The sequence below is a fragment of the Copadichromis virginalis genome, linkage group LG7 (genome assembly GCF_057382275.1).
Source record: "Copadichromis virginalis isolate Kocher_CV1m ecotype Utaka linkage group LG7, C_Virginalis_male_GT1.1, whole genome shotgun sequence".
NCBI classification, from domain to species: Eukaryota; Metazoa; Chordata; class Actinopteri; order Cichliformes; family Cichlidae; genus Copadichromis; species Copadichromis virginalis.
Window position 1 is genome coordinate 15,755,754 of NC_140624.1, and position 21,172 is coordinate 15,776,925.

At 40.3% G+C, this 21,172-nt stretch overlaps 1 protein-coding gene and 1 long non-coding RNA gene across 2 annotated transcripts; one reads left to right on the forward strand and one right to left on the reverse strand.

The window, feature by feature from the left end:
* Positions 1-1,592: 1,592 nt before the first annotated feature.
* LOC146704755 (disintegrin and metalloproteinase domain-containing protein 10-like) lies at positions 1,593-19,052 on the reverse strand. Its single transcript, XM_085462092.1, has 16 exons — positions 18,883-19,052; positions 16,722-16,872; positions 14,653-14,771; positions 14,332-14,490; positions 13,699-13,799; positions 12,416-12,556; positions 11,318-11,410; positions 11,051-11,234; positions 10,430-10,593; positions 10,137-10,320; positions 8,457-8,607; positions 8,173-8,356; positions 7,957-8,065; positions 7,615-7,835; positions 7,385-7,511; positions 1,593-4,625 (listed from the first exon to the last, which is right to left on the reverse strand). The coding sequence occupies exons 1-16, from the start codon at positions 18,947-18,949 to the stop codon at positions 4,426-4,428; spliced, it is 2,355 nt and encodes a 784-aa protein (XP_085318218.1). The 5' UTR covers positions 18,950-19,052; the 3' UTR covers positions 1,593-4,425.
* Positions 18,218-19,254, forward strand: LOC146704756 (uncharacterized). The gene is made up of 2 exons (XR_014921213.1): positions 18,218-18,932; positions 19,058-19,254. It is a non-coding gene; the product is annotated as an uncharacterized LOC146704756 (long non-coding RNA).
* The last annotated feature ends 1,918 nt before the right edge of the window (positions 19,255-21,172 follow it).

The following is a 21,172-nucleotide window of genomic DNA, read 5'->3' on the forward strand; positions in this document are numbered from 1 at the left end:
ATAAATAATATAGTGCGTAACACACATGTGGAAGAAACGAGCAGGCGTGTGGCGGAGACAGAATAAAAGCTTTTGATCAGCTGCTTTTTCCTTCCAACAAATGTATTCAAATAAATAAAAAAAATTATATCTGAGAGCAGGCAGCAATGAGTGTTGGATTGTGTGTCCTCCTGAAACAAAACATATATAAAGCTGTGCGCGTATCTCTGTGTTGCTGATGCTGGTGACTCACAGGCTGCTAGGAAACCTGCAGCACCATCATGGTCTCTGAAGCAGCTGCGCCCTCTGCTGTGAGCCTCACGCTACTGCATTTATCACAGTAAACAATGTTCACTCCAATGGTACTGTAATTTTTACAACAGGTTCTCATCCCAACCACATCAGGGGCGCCACCAAGGGGTGGGCAGTTGCCCCCCCTCCCCCAACTGCATTAATTCTGCGCATCCAGTGCAGGTTCTTTGTTTGTGCTGCAGCCTTTATGGTGAGCAGAGCCTTGCTACTGCTTAGTCCACAAGTGCTAAGTTTAACTAAGTTTAACTAATGCTAATTTGTTATTAAGGGGCCCAGAGTATGCCAAGGAAATATCCCCCACAGCATAACACCAGCAGTAGCCTGAACTGTTAATCCAAAGCAGGATCCACACTTTCGTGCTGTTTACATCCCATTTTATTGTCCGAAATTGCGCAGACCAGGCAACATCTTTCCAGTTTTCCACTGTATAATTTTGTTGATCTTGTTTGAATTGTTGACTCAGTTTTCAGCTGGAGTGATCTTCTGCTGCTGTAGCCCATCTACTTCAAGGTTCGATGTGTTGTGCATTCAGAGATGGTCTTCTGCATACCTTGGTTGTAAAGAAATGATACTCCCTTTTTTCTTTTTCATTGTCTGTAAATCCTACAGATGTCTATGTGTCATTGCTCAGGGCTGAAATATCAGCCTGTCTGGCACAAACAACCACGCCACATTCAAAGTCGCTTAAATCATCTTTTTCTAGCCATTCTGATGCCCAGTTTGATCTCTGGCAGGTTGTCTTGACCTTGTCAACATTCCTGCACTGAATTGCAGGCACGTGACTGGCTGATTGCATATTGTGTTGACCACTTGAACAGGTGTACTTAACAACGTGGACAACAATTTTGCAAGTTTAACTTTTAACTGCTGTAAAAGGATTTCTTATTTTATTAGCGGTGTGTAGATGTTCGCTTCACTAACAGAGTATCACACAGATTGGAGTGGGATGGTGCTTTTCCTCAGCAGTGCTCGTATTAGAACATAGAAAAACAGTTTGGTAAAAAAAAAAAAAAAAATCAAAAAAAAAAAAATCACAAGATCTAATAACTTCACATCGATCTCTTACATTCTCCCCAAACGCAACTTTTTCCACAAACAAAATCAGCATCTTTCAAACACCATGACACCAGTCTGTATTGCAAGCTTTCCATTTATTTCAAGCCCAATGCAAATGACGGTTCATGTGTTAAATCAGGGGGAGTGGCCCTTTAAACATCTGGCTGCACAGTCCTCAGAACAAACTGCCTCACACGGAGAGAAAGAGCCAGAGCACGCACACATTTACAGACAGCAAACAGGGGTCTATTTTATTTTGAATGAGTCTTTTAATTAATGCATTTCAAGTACTCCAAAAAATTACATCTCTTTGCACAATACAATTTGAATTTTTTTTGTTGTTGTTTTTTTTTTAGTAAAAATGTTCAAAGTGAACAAAAATTTCCGATACTGTATAAAACACAGTGAACATTAAAATCAGACAGTAGTATTACTTTTTAATCATGTGTTCTTTCGGCCTACGTCACCTACAACATTTTCAACTCAATTTGGACATTTTTCAGTGCACGTTTATTTAAAAACTTTACCAAGACTACGAAATTAAAAAGAAAGGAAATTTACAGGCATTATTCTTCTGCTCTTCTACCCAAACCATGCCACAGGATAACAAAGACAAAAATGAGAATGTAACATTGACTCCATCACACTGAATTGTTTTTAAGCATTGATGACGGTGGAGAAAAGTATCGTAAGCAAACTCCAGTTCAACAAGCACATATAAGAACAGAAAATAACTTAGAAGAGAGGAAAGTTTGTCACATATGAACATCTTTAAAACAACTTACTCTGGAATTAGGATACAAAAAAGAAATTAAACCGATGTATCAAAAATGTAATTCTCATTTTTCAAATGAAACGCAAATTTTATTCGATTATTTTCCCAAGTACTGTACAAGTTTACAGGTTCAGTTCTCCGGGCCCTGACAGGTGAGACGTGGCTCAGGAGATCAGATTTAAAAAGAGCTCAATTTTTGTACAGAGAAAAGGAAAACAAACAAAAAAAAAAAAAACACCCCGTCGACCCGCTCGATTCATCTGCCGCGTGAACGGAAAACCGTGAGGTGTCATTATGTTTGTCGCGTCCCCTCCAGAGCACATGTGTGGCTGTAATGACCAGATAGATATTAGTTATGATTAGTACCGCATGCATTTAAAGTATAGCCATAATGCCACGATAAAAATGAAGTCAGAGCACAGAAAGTCCTCCCACAGCATTTAATGCAAAAAAAAAATAAAAAATCTGCAACGCGTCGTTGCTGGAGCATCCCGTCGGGCGAAATGTCTGCCTGGTAAATGAAATGACAGGACTTTAACACACTATGTCATGATTACATGATCAAATCCTTCCAGTGAGTGTTGTGATTAACTTGGTTTTCCAAGATGCCCCTTTGGTGCAGCGAAGAGAGGAAGAAAACACCTGAGGTCGAATCGCACAGCCTTCATTTCATTCTCTTTAAAGTGGAAACCTCGCAGGTGCTTCCTGGATTTTAGGAAAACCTGTGCACTGCTCCGTAAAAGTTCTATGGCACGCTCATGTAAACTCTGAGGCCTGCACTCATGAGCTCTTAAGGGGAATTCAGTCCTTGAGATGAGAGATTGGACCAGAAGCTCGTTTCCCGTGGAAGCAGTGACCCCGCTGAGGGACGTGTTGGTGAATAAATGTGACAACACTGCTGCGTTACACCGCTCGCTCCGGGGGCCCAAAGTAAATCGTGTTGAGTGACATACAAACATTACAAACCTTGGTCAATTAATAGTCACATTTAATAAATGTGTCTGCATGCCCACATTAAAAACTTCTTAGTTTCGCTATCTGAAGAATAATAGAATGATTCCATCTTTTTTTTTTAAGTCATTTTTAAAATTTATTTCCACACTCATGTAAACTAACTCTGTAACATGATACACTCTCACTTCTACACTACGCCACAGCAGCCTTCACTCTTCACCTCGACTTCATATCTGAACAGGCAGGATCAACATCAGCTTCAGTTAGTGGTTATTCGTTCTTCATTATTATTAAAAACAAATAAAGAAACAAACAAACAGACAGTAAACGGTTGCACCAAACTAGGCGATTTCTCCTTCTGTTTCTGACCTCGTCCAATTTGGTGTACAACAGGGGCAAGACATGATGTTAGCGAGACAATTTAAAAAAAAAAAAAAAAATGGTGAAATAAAGGGACCTTGAACAGAGAAGGCCTAAAACGTGGGATATGGCGACCTTGTTGTTCAAAGAAAAGCAAATCAAAACCTAGCGAGTTCATGAAAGTGAGAGAGATCCACCTGATTGGACTGCTGAGAGAACTCGATGGCGTCAAATCCTCAACGGCAGCATCCAAGGAACTCACCACAACTGTCATTCTTTCATTTATGTGTTAAAAATCCTGAGAGCACTAACCGAAAAATTAAAGAAAACAAAAAAAAAATGAAGAATTACACATTTACAGTAGAAGAAATAGTTTGTTTTCACTTATGATACACTAAATATTTACAATCACATGCAGAAGACCGTCTGCACGAGAGACCGGAGCCTGTGTCTTTTGCCGTTTGACATGTGTGAAATCACAAAAGTGCCGCAAATCCCCACTGAGTGTCTCTCATTCCTGGCTAAGATGACAAAAACAAAAGAACGAAAAAAAAAAAAAAAAAAAAAAAAAAAAAGAGCGTTCACCAGCAGCTACGAGCCTGTCACTCAAGAAGATGTTGCAGATGAAGAAAAAAGAAAAACAAAACAAACCACAGAATGAACTAAAGCTACAAATGATTCCTTAACTCCTTGGCACTCCTTAAAGAAAAAAAAAAAGAAAAAACGATGGGGAAAAAAAAATTTGCTAGATCGCACTGCAGTGGAAATGGCTGATGGTCAAGTCCCCTCCACAAAGAGCCAATCGAGTTGCTGAATAGCGTTTTCTCTTTTTCGCGTGTCTTGTTTTGTCTGTAGTTGGAGGATATGATGATGACTAACAACCATGTCAGGCGTTTCTTTGGATGGAGTGACGCTTTTGTTTCCCTCTGTAGGCACAAGGAGGAGCCAAGGCATTGGGGGGGGAGCAGGGGGGAGCTGGGTGCAGGGTCTCAGCGTCTCATCTGGCCCATCTGATAGTTCTCTCTGGGCTGACGGTGGTGCCTCTGGGGCTGTGCCTGGCGCTGAGGCTGCCTCTGTGCCTGCCGCTGGCCGCCGTGGCCCCCGTGTCCGCTGTGGCCGTGCGGGTGCTGGGACTGATGCTGCACCTGAGAGCTAGCATGCTGCTGCGCTCGTCGTCTTTTCAAAGTCCCTGTCAGAGGAAAGAGAGTTAACTTAGGCTCAAGAAAGACGAGTATCGTCCTAGATTTGTTTTGTTCAGCTGCAGCACTTGTTCCTAAGCTGGTGGTCTTGCAGTGTGATGAAGGATGACGTGTTTATCTCACATCTGTCATCTCTCATGTAGGGAAACTCAAAAAAAATCACAAAGTATCAGCAGCTGTTCTTTCACAGCGGACAAAGAGTGACCCCTGCAAGTGAACAGGCCTACCTTGCATCGCATTCATCTTACAGGGTGATGTCATTTATGACCCCGCGGTACTGAAGGAATTTATTAAATCAGACCCCAATGTGAGGTTTATGCCATGGCTGTACTAAATTAGCAGCATTAGTAATTACCTAATTAGTTTTCTCATGTTTCTGTAATGTTAAACTTGACCAATTTCTGACTTCTTAGAAAAGTCCAAGTTCAGATATAAAAACGTTCAGTGAATTCAGTCATTTTTATTTTGAAGGAGATTTCAGATTCAGATTAACTTTATTATTCCCCCAAAAAGGGTAATTTGTTCGCAGCTTACTCACACAACCACTTATCACCAACACTGTTGCATGTCAACGCAGCGATCGACAACAATGAGGTCCAAAAATAAAAATGTATAACAATGTCTTTTGCCTTCTTTATCACCTGATTTTCCCAGAGTGAGCACAAATCTGACCCCAGTGATTTTGGAGGTGTTAACATTATGACTGAGAGAGTTTCCATCCTTAACAGGCAAAATACTGAACCAGCAGATAAAAGAAGATGTTAAAAGACTTTCAATAAACAAACAATAAAAGTTACACAAAAATAAACCTGTTCTCGTACGGCGTCCTGCAGCTGTCGGCGTACGTAATAAAAAGAAGGGGTGACAGAGCACAGCCCCGAGATCAACGGGAGCTTGACACAATCCTACTGGATATTTGTCCATTAACGAGGACCTGTTGGACTCTTTCAGTGAGAAAGTTTAAAATCAGCATCAGGAGCTAATCTAAAAGTTTAAAAAGAGTCTCATTAAAAGCAGAGGAGAAATCAGCAAACAAATCTTGCGTGAGGTGCTTATAGACTGTGTTTAACATAAAGTTTGACAGATTTTTTTTTGAATATTTGTGCTTTTTTGTATTTATGACAGGTGGTCCAATAAAAGTGTTAAACAATGTTTATTAGAGCCTGACTGAAAATACTATAGAAAGAGTACAAAAATGGCAAAAACCAACATAAACGTCCTATATATGTGTAAGATACAAGCAATCAAAGTGTTTGATGTTTGCATTTTTCCTCTGTAGGCTTCAACCCTGAACCCGCACCTGGTAATCAAAGGTTTGAAAACCCTTGTTCTTAACAATCAAGTAAAGACATTGTCCAAAGTTGGTCTTTCTCACATGTAGGACACAGCAGGAGATACGGAGGCAGAACACCCACACACACTCTCTCTGTTAGCTCATACCGACAGACTTATGATTTATTTTATTTACTGTCAGCGGTTAGCTTTGCTGTCCAAGACTTCAAGAAACCACCTGCCACTAATTGTAGCTGCAGCAGAAAGAAGCTAATTGTAAACAAGCTAGAGGGACCGATCTGTGGTCGTTTGATCTAGAAAAATAAACGGTTGCACGTAGGCTGGAAGATCAGCACTCAAGTGGAGCCGAGCAAAACCCCATTCTGACTGCAGACGTCAACAACTTTAGGAAAGTTGGGCTGCTAATGTTATCAACGTGTAGCGTGTGTGTACAACATGGCAAAAAACAGCAACTTGCAAAAATACTCTTAACAAAGAAAATGTCATTAAACTGCTCTTAAATACATGCAAACATTTTGTACTGATGTTACATCACCTTACCCATTACACTCTGCTTAATTTGAATATGCCTTTTAGAATATTCAACTACACTTTCTTCTTCTCTCACATTTAAACAAGTAGATCAGTTGCCATGACCACCCTTAGGCGCAACAGCACAGGATGCAGTGAGAAAACCAAAGTCATGTAGAGAAACTCTAAGAGTAAGTAATCATAACACTGCTCTCATTCACAGGTATGGCTGCAAGGTTAACAAGGCACACAGTACAGTGGATTTAATGTGATGCTTTTTAGCCTGTGTGAACATTCAAAGCTCAATCTGAGTTTAATCTGGATCAAGTTTAGGAGCTCAGATCAAATCTGTAAGTGTTCTCAGGAAACTGTTCTCACAGCACTGCCCATATAAATTGTTAATAAGCCCGTAAATGATAACATGAACTGCATGATTAATTTTACTTTACAGCCTGATAATAAATAGGTTTTTACAAATATATCTGTATTTTTATTCATTTGTGTCCCTGTAGTGTAGTGGTTTACACACTCTTTTAGCAAGCAAAAGCTCCCCAGTTTGATCGCGGGAGGAGACACAGCGAGGGCATCAGACGTAAAAATCTGCCAAATCAAACATGCGGAGCTACCCGCTGTGACAACCCGTTGTGAAAAAGGCAGGAGCTAAAAGTAGCTTTCATATTTACTGTAATCAGAGTGTCCTCGTAAAAGAGAGCTTTCTCTCGGTGGTTTGACCTGCCTGAATAAAAATGATATTTAACCCTCTCCCCCACCCCCAAAAAACACTGAATGTCACATTCAAATTTAAAGGAGGTTTGAAAGCAAACTGCAGACATGTGACTTAAAACATCTGGGTGGTCAGGTAAGTTATCTAAAAATATTTCATGAAAATGCGTAACAGCTAAACGCTCTTATTAGACGAGGTCTCTTTTTAGTCTTCTGGACTCACCTGGAAGTGGTTTGGGTGGTGGAAGTTTGGGGTTGCTGCTGGGAGTATGCACACTACAGATCTTAATGAAACCAGCCATAAGCAAGATGAGGGCGATACCCATCAAGAGCACTGCCCACCAGTAAGCCTGGGATGAAAATGAAGCTCAAATCAAGCTCAATCAAATACAGAATAGAAAAAGACCCCCCACATACTAACTAATCATTCACAATCAAGATGTCGACACGTACCACAATCCACTCGGCGATGTTCTCATACAGCTCAGGGTTAAAGATGGCCTTCTTTAGTCTGGCAAGTGGCCCATCTGCGTCCACCAGTCGGCACTTCATGAACACATCGCAGTAGCCCTTAAAGTCATTGCAAGGCGAGCCAGCTGGCAACGTGGTGACTTTTTTATTGAAGAAACGAGCCAGGCGCTCTGATCCTGTGCTGCTGCATGTGCTGGGATTTGCTGTGCAGAGAGACAAATCCAGTTTAAAAAAAAAAAGAAAAAAAAAAGACAAAACTCACCCGCATATTTATAAAAGAAAGAGCCTGCTTGTAAAAGGTGTGAGAAAGGGTAAATGACTCACTTTTCTCCATGCAGCACACGTGGCAAAGCTCGGTCTCATCCTTGCCATCTTGGCTGGCACAGGTACACGCCTCGAGCCCGTACTTCTCACAGATGGAGCCGGAGCAGCCCTGCGGAGGAGGAGCACGAGGACAGGCGAGATCAGACACTTGCTAGTATGAGTGCAGTGTTGCTATGACAACCAGTTCTTCAAGGTGTGATTTCTTCAGCCACTCACCCCGTTGAGGCAGACTTGAGTCTCTCCGTGGCAGGCGGTGAAGTTGGCCTTGGGCTCCGACGTGGGGCACTGGGCGCTGTCGCCCTTACATACGCCATGGTGAGCGCACTCCGACTCCTCTCGGCACTTGTCACCGCGAGCCTTGTAAATGCATTCGCTTGTACAACAAGGACCCTGGCTGGGACTTTTTGGGGAAGAGAAAAGCGCCGAGTTAAGACTCAAAACATGAGAACACCCTCTTTAAGAGATATTAAAATAACTGAAAAATAAAAATCGCCCTCTACCTGCAGACTGTATGGTCCTTTAATGTGCACTTCTTGTTGTCAGGCTGGTTGGCATCATGGCAGCACTTGTCCTTGCACTGATCGCTGTAGCCACAATCGCACTGCTCACCAGGCTCCACCATACCATTACCACAGATGGGCTGGCCAGACTCTGTTTTGAGAAAAAGAAAAAAAGTGTTGAGCCCTTTGCGGAGCAAGCTCAAAGTTTAAATTAGACATTTATTAAATAATATCAGGGTTTTTATGAATTACAGACTTTTTGATGCTCTGTAGAAGAAAACCGCCTTCTCCTAGTCAGGTGTGACAATGAAAAATTGTCCCCCAGTTTTTTTCTACATTTACACATTGAGATTTTTGATTGTTTTAAGGTTTTTACACCAGACGAATAATAATCGTACGAACATTTTGTGCTTTAAAAATATTTTTGGACTCGCCCATTCCTAATGCACCCTTACACAGGATTGTGCAACTTGCTGGACAAATTTGCTGGATTTATTTTTCCGGATCAGACCTCTGCATTTGGCAACAAGTGTAATTGCAGCACAAAATGTGCACCGCTACTGAGTATACAATGATAATATAATAGTAAAATAATACTATTTTATCTTAGACACACAACTAGATGCTGCTCCGGGTCAATCGATCAGATGTGGTCCCAACTCTGCCAACAAGAGTTCAAACTGCCCGACTGACGGTATGTAGGAAAATGGTTGTGATGCAGCTTCAACTCGTGGGTCAAACCATGAAATTCTTCCTGCTGCTGTCTTCTCCTGAGAACTGGATGAACTCAGATTCTTCCTTTTCACATTTACAAACATCAGGACCAACTCGTCATTGCTTGATCATCACTTGATGTCGACTCCATGTTTTGACTCCCATAGTGTGTTTTTTGAGGAGACATTTTTTTGTGTGCAAAATTTTAACAAAATAAAAGTTTGCTTCTTAAAAATTTTAAATTTCATGGGGGTTTTTTTTTTGCAAAGTGCTTTTTGTGTAAAGGCCTGAACCATTACAAAAATGCACAAAAATTTCCTTCACTGTGTACACAAATCATGCTGACGGTAGTGGACCCTCATCCCCCAAAGGCTCATTCTGAGCGTGCATGCACACCAAACCCTTGAATGCTGCTCTGGAGAGAATGAGTTGCTGGGGCAAAAAAAGAAAAAGAAAAATAGAAAAGGACCCTTCAAAGAGCCAAAAGCATAAACCCAAAAAAACGTCGGTTTGTGGGTGGGTGTATTAAGGCAGTGTCTGAAAAGCTAAAGCATTTTTCAGTCATATCAGTGCAGCCAAGATGCACATCACTTCGAACAGCTTGTGCAAAACAAGAAGATTTTTTAGACACGCCAATCACATGGTGAATTAATCGAGTGACTTCTGAAGCATCGGTTTGCTGTTCTACTGACTCAAAAGTGTGAAACTGGCAAGAAAAAAAAAAGACAAAGAAAAAAGATGACAAGGTTTACTTCCACAGTCTGCCAAATACTGTACAAAAATACCATGGACTAATGCCAAGCTGGCTTTTCTAAGCTGATACTAGCCAATAACTTCTCAGGATGCCTGAATTCTTTCACTAATTAAGAGTTTGCGGTAAAAATATTCCACACCATCAGAAGAACCCTAACCCGGATCACGAGTTAAGATCGAGGCCCTAGATCCAACAGAAACAGTAAAACGTACCGACGAAGCAGTTGTTCCTCTTTTTTTCCAGCACCTGGCTGATGTTGCGAATGCTGCAGAGGGAGAACTTGTTGTTGTTAAGCTTGTCTCCAGATGTAGCCCTTGCATACATGATATAATTGCCCTTCTCCTTCTTGTCTTGGCTTTTGGATTCCCCTGGTGTGCACTCAGATCCAGAGTCATGCTGGCAGCGAGGAAGAAGAAAGAAAATCAAAGATTAAAAGCAAAAAAAAAGGGACAAAGAGTACAGGCATCATAAATTCCTTCTCACCGTGCATAAATGCGGCACTCACCGGGGAGCCAAAGTTGTGGCCTACTTCGTGTGCAAAAGTGATATGGGAGACTTTCGGAGGTACGTGGGAGGCGTAGTTCTGTACAGTGATTATACCAGTGTTGAGAGACTTCTTTTTTCCGTCTGAGTACAGCTTGCTTTTTTCACAGATGCCTCCAGAGCTCCCTGAGAAGGAAAGGCACAATTTGCAACAAACTAAATACGGAAAGATTTCGCTCAATGAAGAGAGTGAATGTGATTAATTTAACACCAGCTATTCAAATAAGTGACAGGAGGCCTTATTTAAAAACATACTTCATCATCATGTTTACAGTACATGCTGAAGACAAATTTTGTTTGTCATTACTGAGAGAAGATGCCCATTTTACTGCAGCAAATTTGCAATTTAACTGCAGTGCTTTCAATTAAAAACTCAAATCAACCCCAGCGTAGAGTTAAAACAGACTGCAACAAATATCTGCCGACAGTTTTAAAGAAAAATATGTTCCTGCTTGATGAGCTTCAGTCTACATTTGCGAGGACAAATTCCTGCTAAGGAATGTGAAAAAAATGATGTTTTTGTACCTTTCTGTAAAAACAAGACACAGACTGCTTGCTTATCACAAGAATAAGATTTGCATACCTGAGGGCGCTCCCACCCAGGCCAAACCCAGCACCCCATCGTCAAAATCTCTGTCAGTGAAAACATAAGCCAAGCAGTAGTCGTCGTGGTTCTGCTCCGAGTTCAGCTCCAAAAACTTCTCCACACCAATGTTGGCAAAGCGGAATGGGTTGGACTTGTCCCTCTCATCATTGGTGGTGTTGATCTGCGAAGACAGGAGACAACTGGTTCACAGGAAAGACTGAACAGACCTAAAATGCAAAAGCGGCCGATCTGCAAAAGACTCACCCGGATCCGTTTCACCATGAAACTGATGTTACGAATGCCCATGAAGTCTGTGCCTTGATAAATGGCATCAATGGCCTTCACATGACTGGAGATCTGAAGGAAGTACGAGGTATTCATACTTTTAATAGCTGACATTTCACTCAAGTACGCCGTATGTGATGGTACAAGTACTAACAAGAGCTGCTTGTACGTAGCTCTATTGCTAACAACAACAGCTAACAGAATACATTATTCAACTGGCTATATGTGGTTTTCGCATTAAAAAAAAAAAAAAAAAAAAAATCAGTGTTTATGCCAGGCGTGGCACTGACCTAGGACATTACCCATGCGGTGGCTTGTCAAATGGCACTGTACGACAACACTGACATTAAACTGACGTCACATCTGCCGTCGCAAGTAGCCATTCCTGCAACTCTTTATTTTTGTAACCTGACGCATTGTTCCACTGCCACCGGGTTGAAGAGGCAAGTTTACGATCGTGTAGGTTTATACCACCGTTTTAATGACATATCAATACAGAATCTCTGACAGTCACAGATCGATGAGAGGGAGATGGTACAAGAATAAACTTTCTGATAATAAACAAACCTAAAAGAACAGCACTATATCAGCACTGATGTGGAGGTATTGTCTGACATCTGCGACACCTATCGTTCAGGAGAATACCGCGCACATAAAAGGATCATGTAATCAAGGTTATACTGGGGGCTTTAAGCTGGTGGAAAAACTGAAGTGGCAACGTGTAAACTATAAAGGGAGTAGACCGAATAATAAGCTACTGCTGGCAATAATATCTTCCTATTGCTGCTAGCCTCCTGTATACTAAGTTAGCTTAGCATACAGATTAGGAAAAATGGAAAACAGCCTCACTCTCATTAGTTGAGCGCAGTAGTTAATGGGTAGTGCTTGAGTGGTGCTAATGTCTTAGTATAACTCTCCCCAGAAAATGATAATAGATTTGCCAAAATATGACAATTCCTACACCGTAACGCAACTCCATAGAAATTGTACCTTGTGGACAATTTCTCTTATCAATATATTCCTAGGCTTTAGAAAGTATTAAGAGTAGTATATACCAAGTCACTTCCTGTGCGTTACCTGCGCTATGACAGCTTCTCTACTCTTGTAATACTTGAAGAAGAGGTGGTCGGTCTGAATAAAAAGCTGACATGTGTTTTTCTCAGCCTGGGCCATCCTCTTCTTCCTCAGCAGCTGGGTGTCCAGATCAGTGTGGACTTCCTGGTGTGAGTGAGACGGAAGAGGCAGAGCAGGAAACACACAGTTAAATAAAACATATTTAAAAGATTTTTCCAACAAAAACGGTAAAAAGAGTAAATAAATAATGTCCGGTATTTTTAGGCTGTGGTTCTTCAGCTGCAGTATGTTCATGAAGCTCTATTCTGCAGAGGAATATGTGCTTTCTATGTCACATACAGGGTGGAGGGAAAAGGCTGACCACTGCCACTGATGGACACCTATCTCAGTTTTAAGGTGTTCAGTACTTTTCGGTCACAGAGTTTTGCAGTGACATGTCACACCAAGTGAGTCAGAAGTAACCGATAAATCAAACTAATGCTTTTTGTTAATGTGGTTTAAATTGAACACAGACATATTTTATTACTGCCTACTATCTCTGATTGGATTGGAGCTAAGAGGCACAGCTTGAGATAAAGTGTTACATTTTATTGTCAGGTACCAAATTGAACATTATGTCGTCCTGTTTGAGTCCATCACTTGAATGTGATAATAATACACGTGAGGCTTAGATGCTGCTTTCCATATTTCTGAATCCAAAAGGATGTCTAAATCTGAAGTTTAGTGTCGCAAACGAGACGCTAAACTTGATCTGTGAAGATATGATGAAATGTCTAACTGTGCCCATCTTGCAGTGATAAAGAATATTTCCCCAAAATTTCCTGGATTGAGATCTGAACTGACTCCAAGAATGATTCATTTCTGCAATGTGGGCCAAGCCTGAAATCTGGAAAATCTTTCATGCAGTTAAATCTTTAACTTTTTGAGTAATCCTGCTCCCACTCCTCTACAACGGTAACAAATGAACGGGTGAACTTTTATACAGATGATCGTCTGGCCAAACTAAACCGTGTCGTAATACAATTTATGGAAATCTGTGAAATAACAATCATATGCAAAACTATATAAAAAAAAATTACATATTAATAATAAAGTGACAAATCTTAACTGTGACTATACTGGTTTAACACTTACATGGTTATAACTTACAACATAGAACCAGGCACAGAGACTTTAAAAAGACATCTCTAGGTATCTTTGACCCTGACTAAGTAGTACCATAAAATATCCTCAAAGATCTTCACTAAACCCTGTCAGGGTTTATTGTAGTGTGTGGTGAAGTTAACCTTAGGGGGCTGCTCCACGGCAGAGGTTTGGTATTTCTTCATCTTTTCAAACACAGAGCTATCGGCACAGCCTCCCTCTGGGCCATACTTGTGCGGGTAGTCTGTATGAGAGAGACAGACACAACACTGTTAGGATTATGGGAGACAATGTTAGCTACTTAACCCCGTGAGTCACTATTTCAGGCGCTATTCACGATCAGCTAATGGAAGTACTTACACGTCACTTGAGCCTAGCTTTGCTGTGTGAGTTACTTTCCTGTCGCTCTCATTAGTGATTCCTCTCACAATTATGTTTAATTTGCCCCTCAGCCACACGCTATGTGTACACAGATGATGTGAAATTATGATTTGCAAGTGTAGTGAAGTGTACTTGGTGCTCACTATTAGTATCAACATTGCAAAGCCTGCTGAAATGAGCCAGTACCCAAGAGCAAGATTGTGTTACTCAGCTAATGAACACCCCAGGTGTCTGCGCTCCCCAGGGGGGCCTATCACACCAGTCTGCCTCCATCAGCTCGGCAGCACTAACCTCGCACTTTCCAGTCACACACGCACATATCTAAACACACACTCGATGATCACGGGATAATAGCCTGTCAAAGTATTTGCGTGGCTAAAGGTGCAGGGACTCACGTATGTCATCTTCATGGTAGATGACAGAGTGGAAGGGCACGTCTTTGTCCTCAAGGTATCTCTCCGCAGGCTCCACGTAGTAAGTGCCATGGTAGCTCTGAATAAAACCCTCAAATTTACCATCCACAATGGAGCCATGAGTCAATGTGCCTTTCTCGCCTGGGAGTCCAAATCGTACAATTATAAGCATCAGAAGATTGACACAGAAGAGGGTGCATTTGCATTTGAGAAAAACAAAGCCAACAGTTATTTTAAAAATCCCCTAGAGCAGCAGTACTGTAGTGACACATTTAAACAACTGTGAAAAATTTATAGTCTTACCAAAGATTTCTCCAGTGTAGATGTGAGAGGTATCATATGGAATCTCTTCACCTGAAACATCTACCTTCAAATCTGGGGAAAACAAGGTGGTATCTCTCTTCATTCGTAAATTAAAGTGCCTGAAATCAAAGAGATAAAAAAGAAGGCCTTCAGATTCAGGAGAGGAGCTGCAGTTGGCCTTAAGTAGTGGAAGTAAGCAACATTTACCCAGCCTTCTCTAAAAATGAACCTGCAAATTAAAAGGGGGGGTGGGGTCGAAGCAAGAGCGTTCACAGAGAAAAACAAAATTAAAAAACCCACCAAATACGCCGTTTTCTGCTGCAGATGCAAAACTGTAGCATTTAAATTTGTAAGAGACCAAACAGAAAATTTGAAATTAGGGCATCTAGCAACAGTGCTGTGTTTTTTTGTAGTTCAAACATATGGAGAGGGAAAAAAAACATGTTACAGTAAACCTCGGATTTCATGGAACACCTACACAGTGCTCTTATTGTACGCTCGCATTGTGTGAAAGTTGCTGTTCTCTAGGTCCGTGAACAGACGAAACACAAAGCCTTTGTAAAATTTAGATCTGAAGCCTAATATAATAGCAAACAATACATCCTGCAATGTGCACAATGCCTAGTGAATCATTAGGCATTTGTAGGAATCTCAGGGGAAAACTTTGCGGTACATTAACATGTTTATTGGCTGTTTCAGATACATAGAGAACTCTGCAAAGGTTTTAGGCTCTCTGGATGTTATCCACTGCTCAATCCTATTAAGGAGGCATGTGAGAGGTCCAAAATCTTTATTCTGTAGGATGGCAATGGGCCCAAAAAACCCCAACAAGAGTCAAAGTCCGCTCTTTGGCGACAAGAACAAGGAGTCTTGCAACAGATGGTAAAGCTCCCACACTGTGATCACAACATCAACGTGGACTCAGTCTGGGATTCCATGAGAAAATAACACAGAGAGCCATAATTTACAGAAAAATAGGGCAATTCTCAAAGTTGTGTGAAGGAAACTACTGCCCCAGCACTTTGAACTAAAAACCTAAGAACTGGTGGCGTTTTAGAGGCAAACCTTATACTGCATATGAATCTAAAAGCATCCTCACTGTACTATTAGTGGCTGTTAGTGTAAAGCACAAGACATTTTGTTCAAATGTCAAAAAGGAAAGCCAGGTGGTGTGCTGCAAATTAAACAGAAGAATCAGGAGTTCTCTCTCTAGCTTTGTCGTAAATTCAAAAGGAAAAGAATATGATGCGGGGTTTTTTTTTTTTTTAAAGGAAGAGACATCTTCCTTCGGAGTTCGCCTTGCTCTTATGATACGCTTCCCTATTAAGCTGCATCTGAGTTTAGAAACAGCAGGCCCTGTTACAGGAAGGGCAACAAACTGCCTTTGCCAAGATCCCAGCCAGATGGTCGTGACTTTGTCATGGATGCTTTTTCACAACACCACCTCCTCGAAATATTAGATAAAGAACCATGACAAGGACGATTAGTATCAACCCATATACGATATTTGGAGGGGTTTCCACTCAGGCAGCATGAAACACCACATACATCACAGAGCTAACGAACACAGACAAATACATGCACAGTTTCACTTTAACTGCAGGGAATAAGAACACCTGGACAACAGCAATTATTTTGAGCTCAGGTTTGTGTCTTTAAATAGCCCATTTCTATCCCACCAACACAGTTAGTTTAAGCAATTAAACAAACATTAGAGTAGTTGCCGGTTAATTCAACCAATCAAGGAATACTGAAGCTCCAGGGGAGAGCAGAAAACCCACACAGAAAATAATTGTGATCATTAAAAATCCATCCTGAACACTGACCTAACATGATGCACCAGCGTATGTTTTTGATTTTGTAAAACAACTTTCAATAAAATTGCAAATCCCCCAACACAGAAGACCTCCAACTTTAATCATAAACAGCACAAGTACACGGGACGGTGTTTGCAAATGAATAAACAGACAAATGAATAAAGATACATGAAGAGAAAGGGGAAAAAAAGAAAAACAGATGCAGACAGACTTTACCTTTGGATAATATCTAGGAAAAGAAAGTGCACGAACCTTCCATGGGCATGAAAATCTAAATGCAGGTACTTGTCTTCATGAGAGAGTGCCCTCTTGGCCCTCTGATGCTTGCTGTGCACAAGCTCTGTGTCATAGGACAGGCCTTCATAGTGGCGGATGTACTTGTTCAGGGGATTTCTATAGTGTCCTGTGTGAAAAGAACGAAGGAACATCTGTTAAAGAAAGGTATGCGTGCATGTTTGTTTCCCCCCCCCCTCAAATATATACATACAGCAGCAATTGAAAAAAGAAAAAACACGTTCCCTACTCATTAGAAACTGGGATGCGATTCTAGTTGGTAACACAAACTATTCCTAACAGAAAGACTCAAAAGAATATGTACAAAAGCTACATTTGTAAACAACTGACGCACTGCTCATGTTAGGGTGGTTTAGATGCCCGTAAGGCGGATAATCTGGACAATATTTGACAGGCAGGATTACAATACAGGAAACAGACAGCAAATAAGTATGTTCTGGGTTTTAACTAAAATCGATTTAAGCCAAATGAATGGCAGCCTTAGACTAACTCTCAACGACAGCCCACAGCGTCACCGCTTAATTATTTCGTCACCAGAAGGCTGGGTAGTGGGCTTGAAAGAAAGCAATTCTTAACCGTCTCCACACATTTTGCCCACTGTTTCACACTGAAACAAAAATGGGTTTTTCTAGATTGATTTTGTTTATGGCATCTATTCCCCCAATGAATGTTGGCATGTTTTCCACATACATATACACCACTTTCCTCAGTGTAAGGTCAGATCGCTGCTCCATATAAAAAAAAAAGAGAGAGAAGCTTTTTTAGTAAACAGAGTCCATGTAATTAGGCTTCTCTGGCAGGTAATTATGCCTGACTAGTGAGCCATAAATTACAGGATTCTGTGCAACATTATAACAAAGATGGATAAGTAGACCAGGCTTCAGCTACTTCCCTTTTCATGTGCGGTATGAAATATTTAGGTGGTAACATTAAATTTTTCATTGAGGTGACTATGAGAAGTGAAGGCCATGACTATATCTCTGAAATAAATTAATTTCTAAAGACTTACAAAACATAAAGAAAATGTGAGGAGCCAAGATTGATACACTTCAAAAACACTAATCAAAGAGAAACATTAAATATAGGAAAATATGAGACAAGTTGGACTTAATTTATCTTAAAAGTTGGGAAAACTGCTGTGTTACAGTAGCCAAAAACAACATAGGTCAAAAAATAATAATAATGAATCAGAATCAGAAAGTAAAAATTAGAAAAAAGAAATCAAGCGGAAATCCAGGTATGTGAATGAATAGCTTGAGTACATTGTAATAAATAAAAAGAAGTATTGTGGTGTTAGGCATGAAGGATTTCCTGTAGTTTAGACTAGATTAGATTAATAAAAGAAGCATTGCAAGCAAAAACCACTGTGTAATTGTATATGTATCTGTGTATATGACTCCTATATTTAGCTGAGAACATTAGGATTTAAAAGCACAGCATCGGCATATAGCAGATAGTGGTAGGATAGCAGAAGTGCATTACACGTCAATACTGCATTTTACACAGAGCAATTTGGCACCCACACGCACATAGACACACACAAAAACTATTTTTTATTAAAATACTGACTGCAGGTTGATTTGACTTAAAACACCACTGACAGGGAGCAAAACTGCAGACAAAATTATGCCAGCAAAATGCGAAAACTTGTGTCTTTTACACTGAACACAGGTTATTTTCGGGGCTAAACTGTTGTTGTTGTTTTTTTAATAATGACAGAACAATTAGCGGCTAAAGTGGCAGCTAGCTCAGAGCTAACGCTGCTTTAACAGTCGGCATCTCCATCTTCTCATAACAATGGCTGTCGGCGCCGCTCGCACGGTAACAACAAAACCCTCACCCAAAAGCTGGCGATAAAAAACGGTGACAACACACGGACGTAACTCCCCAATGTCCGTTTATTTCAATCGACTGCGCGAATCCGAGTCCGCTTTTAAGCTATGTGTGATTTGTCGCCTTGAAGTAATACGGCAAAAAGGGTGCAGTCCTCTTCATAACAAGCAGGCCCTGCTGATCCCTTCTGTAGCTAGCAGGCTATCGGGATTTCTGCTCCTCTCCGCTCGCTGCTTCATGGATTCAACACAACTCGATTTGCTCCGACAGAAACCGCCTCACTCACCTTGGGTGTAGTTTAGCAAGTACACGAAGAGGAAAACTTTAAGGAGAAGGGTATGTGACAAATCCATTGTTAGAGCATTGATGCCGTTTTCACTTTATTGTCCTACTTAGATAGGCGCAGACGCCCTGTGTGTTTATTGCAGCTTCCTCACATCGCCTCCTCTCCCTCTCTCCAGCGCCGTGACGTCAGACGCAGGATAGCCTGGCATCCCTTCCCCCAGAAGCGTCCATGATCCACCAGGCCTGCATACATTACAACACTCAGTGTGCCTTGGATCTAGTGTCATACGTATCCCTCTCTGTCTGCATGTGTGTAATATATAAATATATGCACACATCAATAAACATGAAAATTCTACAGTTTTTCTCAGCATAACTACTTAACTGCTCAATTATTTCAGCTACAGGGCTTTTAGTACATTTGCAGATGATTTTACATTAATATTACATAAACATTCACTGTTGAAGCCACTTTATGCAAAACTGTGAAACACCCCCAAGTATCAACCTCCCACTGTGAATGATACTGCTACTTGAGTTTTTTTTTTTTTTTAAATGTCCACCAAGCAGGTTGTGATTGGCTGGTCTGCCAGAGAGCGATATTGGATACTTTGTGTCAAAGCAGTGACATATGCCTCTGATTTATGACAGAAGAAGTAATTAAAGGTAATGGCAATCACAATGTTTCTGAATATTATAAATTATGATATATTTAATAACTCGTTAATAATGAATAATCACATTGTTTAACACATTTTCACACACAAAACAGTTTTTGTCATAAAGTAAATGTTTTGGCTTAAAATGATAACAGCGCACCATTATGAATTATTATTCCATCATTTTAATTTCTTTCTCAAACATCCTATTCATCATCCTATTCCATCGCCATATTTTCATGATCATATTTTTTTGGTCAGAATATTATTGATTATTATCGAGTTATGAAATATCATAAAAAGTATTACTGGTTTGACACTTGGTACCTAATATCATCTCTATTGCTTCTTAGGATAGCTCAAAAAGTTGATTCTGTTCATCTGGGCATAGAAACGTTTCGTCACTCATCCAAGTGACTTCTTCTGTCTCGGCTGAGTGGTGTTTCCTTAGTCTTATAAACATCACCTTTGCACAATGACTGAAACTAGCACCAATGATGAACAATGGGCTGTGAGGTCAGTTTCTTGATCATTAAATTGGCAGATGTACAGATGAACAGAAACAACTTTAGGGTTTTCTTACCTGGATGATTGAGCATGTATCAAAACTTTTTTTGTTTGTTTTGTTTTGTTTGTAACTACCTGTTTTTTGGCACTTAATATTTTTATTTCCTTTACTATTTTATGCTGTACAGTGCTTTACGACTGTGAAAAGAGCTTAATAGATAAACTTAATTTATTAATTTACTTACAAATTTCAAAGAGCTGAAACATGAACATTAGATAACAAATTCACTGTTTATGCTACAAAATAGTGAAAACACTTTTTTGTCCTCTAGTTTTGATCATTAAGTGCTTACTTTTACTTCCACCGAGGAGGTTGTGGTTGGTTTGTCTGGGTGTTAGCAGCATTACTCAAAACCTGTTTGGACAGGTTGGAATAATTTCTTTTACAATTATCAAATTGAAATAAAAAAACATTAAAATTAACATTTATCCATCTATTATTCTTTTTTATTTTGTGGTTGTAGGTTTGGCATACTTTATAAATTCTCATAAACTGCCAAAAATGTATGTTGCTTCATTCACAACACTCAGTTTAAACAGTGTGTCCTAAGCCTGTTTAACCTTAGAAAAGATTCACTTTATTACCTCTGTATTTTGGTTCAGCTTATTTGTTTGTTATGGATGAATTTACTCGATTTCTTAAAAATCAGAAGTGGGAGTTGGCCCAAATTTGACTTAATCCAGATCTGGATAAAGGGATTTCTGATACATTCTTCATCACTAACACATGACCCTACGCTGTGTCACTGCATCATTCCATGTTTGGCACTGATCACCACCTGCACTCATGTATATATCTTTCAACGTAGCACTCTTAATTCTTATTCTCATGTATATATCATGCACATATCTTTCCACATAGCACTTTTAATTCTTATCCCTACTTTTATTTTTTTCCATGTCTATTTAAGTGCTATTTATGACACTATGTTTGCACTGAAGCACCGCAGCAATTTCCTAATGTTGTAAACCTGCTCAACATTTGGCAATAAACCCCATTCTGATTCTGATTCTGATCACTGAATGATGGGAAAAGTTGGAAATTTTGTCTTATCTTCACAACTT

Bases quoted from the DNA above. Each gene is read 5' to 3' on its own strand.
- LOC146704755 (XM_085462092.1), bottom strand. From the start codon at position 18,949: ATGGATTTGTCACATACCCTTCTCCTTAAAGTTTTCCTCTTCGTGTAC. The intron at 16,873-18,882 runs GTGAGTGAGGCG...CTTTTCACACAG, and splicing joins CTTGCTAAACTACACCCAAG to GACACTATAGAAATCCCCTG. The intron at 12,557-13,698 runs GTTAACTTCACC...CACTCACACCAG, and splicing joins CCGTGGAGCAGCCCCCTAAG to GAAGTCCACACTGATCTGGA.